At 53.0% G+C, this 5,767-nt stretch overlaps 1 protein-coding gene across 3 annotated transcripts in view; it reads right to left on the bottom strand.

Moving 5' to 3' along the window:
* Positions 1 to 3,043, bottom strand: part of Hmcn2 (hemicentin 2) — a 147,109-nt gene extending 144,066 nt beyond the window's left edge. For all 3 annotated transcript variants that reach the window (XM_021181028.2, XM_029474451.1, XM_029474452.1), the window contains exon 1: positions 2,704 to 3,043. In XM_021181028.2, the coding sequence (XP_021036687.1) occupies positions 2,704 to 2,965 (262 nt within the window). In that variant the 5' untranslated portion in view covers positions 2,966 to 3,043. The remainder of the gene's footprint in view (positions 1 to 2,703) is intronic.
* Positions 3,044 to 5,767: the final 2,724 nt, after the last annotated feature.

Below are 5,767 nucleotides of genomic sequence, written 5' to 3'. Positions count from 1 at the left end.
TCTCCAGAGCATCCCTGGTCCTCTCCAGAGCATCCCTGGTCCTCTCCAGAGCATCCCTGGTCCTCTCCAGAGCATCCCTGGTCCTCTCCAGAGCACCCCTGGTCCTAGAGCATCCCTGGTCCTCTCCAGAGCATCCCTGGTCCTCTCCAGAGCATCCCTGGTCCTCTCTAGAGCACCCTTGGTCCCTTCAAAGCTGTGGTGCTATAGGAGCAAGGAGAGGGGGCCATGGAGCTTCATCTGTATGTTCGCTTTAAATGATGACTATTCAACTCTTTCCTATCAGCTGGATTGCAGGTTTTCATTTCTGGCAGTTGGAGGGTCATTTTCATTTGGAAAAATTCCTCTACATCTGTGGTAACCTTCATTCTGATGAAAAGTTGGACTTGTATTTTACTACCAATTTTTTATCTTTTTTTTGTTTTGTTTTTTTAAGATTTATTTATTTTTATTATATGTAAGTACACTGTAGCTGTCTTCAGACACTCCAGAAGAGGGAGTCAGATCTCATTACGGATGGTTGTGAGCCACCATGTGGTTGCTGGGATTTGAACTTCGGACCTTCAGAAGAGCAGTCGGGTGCTCTTACCTACTGAGCCATCTCACTAGCCTCATTACTACCAATTTTTAAAGAAGATGAGCATCATTTAAATTTTAATGGACTTAAAATAAAGAACACAGGTGTGGTGAGATGGCTCGGAGGGTGGAGTTGCTTGCTGACAAGCTAATTGACCTAAGCCCCAGCTCTGGAACCCACAGGGTGGAAGAAGAGAACCAACTCCTGCAAGTTGTCCTCTGACCTCCACAGACCTGCTGTGGCATGCATATGTGCACACCCACAAATAAATATTTAAAAGGAGGGATAAAAGGGAGCACCGAGAAAAACTTGAAAAGGAAGAAGTTAGAGAGATAGAGGAAAGAGAGAATGGATTGAAGGCTGAAGGTTGGCATGAAGGGCTGAGCCACGCACCCATGCAGAGCCCAGAGGGCATCTCAAGTTAGTGGGCAGGAAGGGGCAGCAGACACTGCCGTCAGAAGCCCATTTTGGGCTCAAGACACTATCAGTCTCAAAAGGCTGCTATCCCATCCTGCAATAGGAGCCAAGTGTTCTAGAGTCAAATAGTAACGGCATCGCCTGGCAGGTGGCTTCAGGAAACCCTGTTGGTGCCCTGGGTCTCAGACAGAGACCCAGGGCACCAACAGGGTCCCACAATATGATAATACCTTTGCAACCCCAAGACCAAACCAAAACGTCAGGGAGAGAGAGTTGGGGAGACAGAGGCTGACCTACATCCCAGCAAAACCCCACCTCCTCACACATCCAATCTGATTATCTTTTTGGGTCTCCCAGGAGTATTTTCCTAGAGGCCTGGTCCTGAGGAGCCCCGTAGAGGAGAGGAACAAAGCCTCAGGCAGCATGGAGGGAAGACTGGAGGATGGGGAGTGAAGACCCTGGAAGATTCTGTGATTGACAAATGTGCACACCCCTGAGAGGCTTGACAGCCTACCATCGGCTCAGTGTGTCTCCTCAAACTGTCAGTGCTGTGTGGAATCTGCCTTTGCAGTGGGGGACTTTACAGCTAGCCTGGATAGACATGTGGACAGATGGAAGCAAACAGCAAACTGTAGCTCTCAGGAGTAAGGCAGGCATAAAGAGGAGCTCAGATCCTTGCTTCTCTCCTACTTCAGTGTAATGCAGAAATGTTTTCATTAAAAAAAAAATGTTGAGAAAAGTAGTTAGGGTTGAGGCTGTGGGGGACATCTCTCCCCGGGGTGCAGGGGACTTTTGGTGGTGAGGCTTCTGGGGAGCATATTCAACCCTGAGCTAACAGGGTGACTGCGGGGCGGGGGGGGGGGGGGGGGATCAGCAGGTGTCAGGGAGCCATGCTTTGCTGGGAAATTTCACTCTGATGAAGTAGGCAGGCAAAGGGGAACTGGCAACAGGCTGTTACTATCAGCCAGGGGTTCCACAAAGGGCTGCAGTTCCCCCTGAAAGCCATGTCCTGGCTTCTCACACTCAAGCTGGGAGAGGACTCTAAAACAAACAAACAACACCTAAAATCTTACGGACAGTCGGCACAGAGCTTGCCTAGTGTGCATGGGCCCCAGATTCAATCCCCAGCACCAGATAAAGGGGCTATGTTAGTGCAGGTCTGCGATCCCAGCGCTCTAGAAGCTGAGGCCGGAGGATCAGAAGTTCAGAGTCATTCTCCACTACATAGCACACTGGGAGACCAGCCTGGGCTACAGGAGATCTGCCTCAAAAAGGGGAAGGAAAGGAGGAGGAGAAAGGAGAGAGAGAGGGAGGAAAGGAGGAAGAAAGGGCAGGCAGGCAGGCAGGCGGCAGGCAAAATAAAATCGAGAACCAAAATCCTCACAGGTTCCTGGCGCCTGCTGCCAACATCCCCACACATGTTCCCACTTCACAAATGGAGAGGGTGAGACTCAGAAGCTTTTGGTCGCCTGCTAACCTCAGTGCCAACCTGAGGATGCAGGAGAGGGCGTGGCCAGGCAAGGGAAATGTGCCAGAAGATGCTAAGGTTCTGCTTATCGCTTTGCGCCAGGCAAGGCTGGACGAGCGGCGGGGGTGAGGGGTGGAGAGGACAGGACACCAAAGCATGACACCTCGAGGACTTGGGGGGAAGGAGGGAACCTCGAGAGCCGCGCGGTGGGGAGACCTTGAGGACTGCCGGCGAGGGGCGCTACCTGGGTCGTGGAAAGGCACCAGCGCATAGTTGGCGATGACCCGGCTGCGGCTGCTCAGGCTGCGCTCCAGAATGCGCGAGGCGCCATCGATCACCTGCATCAGGTCATCCCACATGGAGCCGGTGACATCGAAGACGAAGGCCAGGGTGGCATCTCCTGTGGCGGGGGACAGCGTCTTCGTGGGCGCGTCAGACGTGACCACCGCCGCCACTACTGTAGAGATCGCCAAGAGCAGCGGCAGGAGCTGCGCCCCAGGCGTCATGGTGAGCCAGAGGCTGCAGCCCTGATGGGACCCGCAGGTCGCAGTGAGAGATGGCAGTGCAGTCTCACTCTAGCGGGTTCACCGGACAGGGGCGCGGCGGGATTCCCCTGGTGAGAGCCCGAGGCGGTCCCTAACGCCCACCCCGCCTCCCGTACCCCTCCCCCGCTCCCCGCGGCGTGACTCAAACTTTCCCAGCCCCTCGGCTCTCTGGTCCAGCCCCGAGGTTAGAGGAGGACGCAGGGCAGACGGCAGGAGGGAGGTGGGGCCACGGCCAAAGGCAAGGGATGAGGGTGCGGGAATCCGCGGACACCTGCAAGCCTTTCTGCCGGGGCGGAGAGGCCACAGGAGCAGTCCAAGCCTGGCTCAGACAGGCTTTGCACTCACTGCTACCTCTATCTCAGGGACCCAGTGGTTCTGAGCCTCCCCAATATTGTAATTATTCTTGTCAAAATCAACAAACCTAGGCCTGGCGTCCACTATGGCCTCAGCATCCCACAGATAAAGTCTGGAAACTTGCGGTAATCCTTGGGGAAGATACTAAGACCAAACGTATTTGATGCAAGACCCGGCGGGAGATGAGCCCATTACTGAATGGTGTAGGCAACATCTGAAGCCAAATATAGAAGGACCCCAAGTCCCTCAGGCTCTTCCGTCTCCCCTGAGTATTGTAAGACATCATTACAGGTCATATGGGGACTCCACAGGATTGGGCACACACTCCTCTGGTCAACTGTCCAAGCGGACTCATGGATTGCATGTGAAGTGATTGCGGCACATGGTAGGGGCTGCCTAGGCTGGGTTCAACCATCCTTTACCTGACAGCGATCCTCTGCCAGCTGGGTGGGAGGTGCTGCCTCTGCCAGTGGGCCAAATGGGGATGTCCTCTGCACAATCAGGTTGGGGGTGCTCTCTCTGCCATTGGGATGTTGGGGTACTCATCCATCACTTGGCTGGGCAGAATGCTCCATTCACCATTGGGCTGGCCAGAGGTGGTTCCCTCCATTCTGTTGCAGCCCTTCACTCTCCCAGGCAGTACACTCCCAGTGGTTTCTGTCCTTACAGACCAAGAGCCCCTTGGAGTGAAGAGTGTGCCTTAGCGTCCACCCCACCCCACCCTGATACTACTCTAGTGGCTGGCACTGGGTGGTGACTCATTAGATGTTGCTTGACTGGAAGGGGCAGCTTTGGCTAGCATGCTTGATTTCTTAGGGTCTTTTCTGTGTACAGCACCCTGGGTAAGGTCAGAGAAACCCTGGACATAGCCGAGAGCTATGGGTTGTAGAGGCGACACTCTCTTGACCCTTCCTCTGTAAACACCTCAGCCAGGAGCAAAGCCACTCCACACTGTCTCTTCTCCTTTGGACCAGCCTCAGTTCCTCCATCTTTGAGGCTGCTGGGACCACTCTGTTCTGCATCCACAACCCTTGTGTGTCCTCATCCTAGCTCTGACTAAACTGTATCATTGGGACTGTGCCTGGGTGTGTGACCTTCCACTGCAATTGAGCTCTGAGACAATGGAGACCCAGAGCCTGGAACACACGGGAGCCCAACAAAGACTCTATCAACTGTAAGGGGAAGTGGGTACAGAGATGGGTTACTGAGTCCTGGCCATAGGCAGGGGCCAGGTTGGACATGTCCCAGAGACTCAAATCTACATGAGGCCAGAGATCAAGGGCAATATCTTCAAGAACTGTCTGTCTCTTGGGATATGGCAGAAGCCATGACCCCAAGGCCTGAAAGTGGAGTTTGCAGCCAAGTTCAATGGGAGGTTTAGTCTCCTGCATTTGTAAAAACTCACTTTTTAAACCTCCCTGGGTGAAGGCTGTAATTGCCCGCAGAGTCTGGGCAGGGCTGGGCCAGCTGTTGGAGTGAGAAGAGAGGCCCAGCTGTAGAAAGACAGTAGTAACCAGCAGCGAAAATGGTGACATTGTGAACCCAGGACAGAAGTCTTTGTCATTCTGTCTACAAACATTTGCTGAGCTGTATGTCAGGTGCTCCAGGAGGTGCTGATGGGACAGGGGGATGGGAAGATAAAGGAGTGTGGCCCCTACCCGGAGGAGAGACATGTAAACAAATAATTCTAAGTCAGTGAGATAAGTGTTAACAGAAGAATGACCCAGCGCTCTGGGAGCTCAGAGGAAGAAACACTGAGCCTAAGAGGTCAGAGAAGGTCATGGAGCAAGTCTGAGAAGCCAGTGAGAAAGAGAGGAAGGTCACAGAAGAACTGGGACAGCATTGGAACAGCATTCGCTAAGGCAAGGGGAGCAGAGAGGCCGCCAGTGGGTCACCCAACCGGACTGAAGGAGATGGTGGCAGAGGAGGGGACCAAGGTGAAAACCTGGAAGACTTTATATACTTCACCAACCCTTCTGGGGTTTACCTAAAGGTCCTGTGAGCTATTGGAGAATGTTAATCAGGGAAGCAACCTGATCTGGCTTACTAACATTCAGGCAGCTCATGGAGACTAAGTTTAGAAGACAGACCTTGTAGATTCTGGGAAGCCATAAATCTCTCCCAGAAGGTAGGGGCAGAGATAGACCCAAAGACGGCAAGAAACTTCTCTTTATGCTGATACAAGGGATGGAGGGAACCACAGACTTGAGTCTTAGTGGCTTTGTGGTAGGGGATGTAGCGCAGGCTGGCTTTGAACACACAGATTCTCCTTCCTCATCCTCATAGGTTCCTGTGTTACAGGTATGTGTCATCCTCCCCAGGTTTAGATTTGAGTTCTGAAACTGCCTGGTGAACTTCAGTGAAGCGCTCTCTTTAAGACAGAGATGGGCTGGAGAGATGGCTTAGTGG

Source organism: Mus caroli, chromosome 2, assembly GCF_900094665.2.
Source record: "Mus caroli chromosome 2, CAROLI_EIJ_v1.1, whole genome shotgun sequence".
NCBI classification, from domain to species: Eukaryota; Metazoa; Chordata; class Mammalia; order Rodentia; family Muridae; genus Mus; species Mus caroli.
Note: the sequence above shows the minus strand (reverse complement) of the source record. Positions and strands in the feature narration are given on the sequence as shown.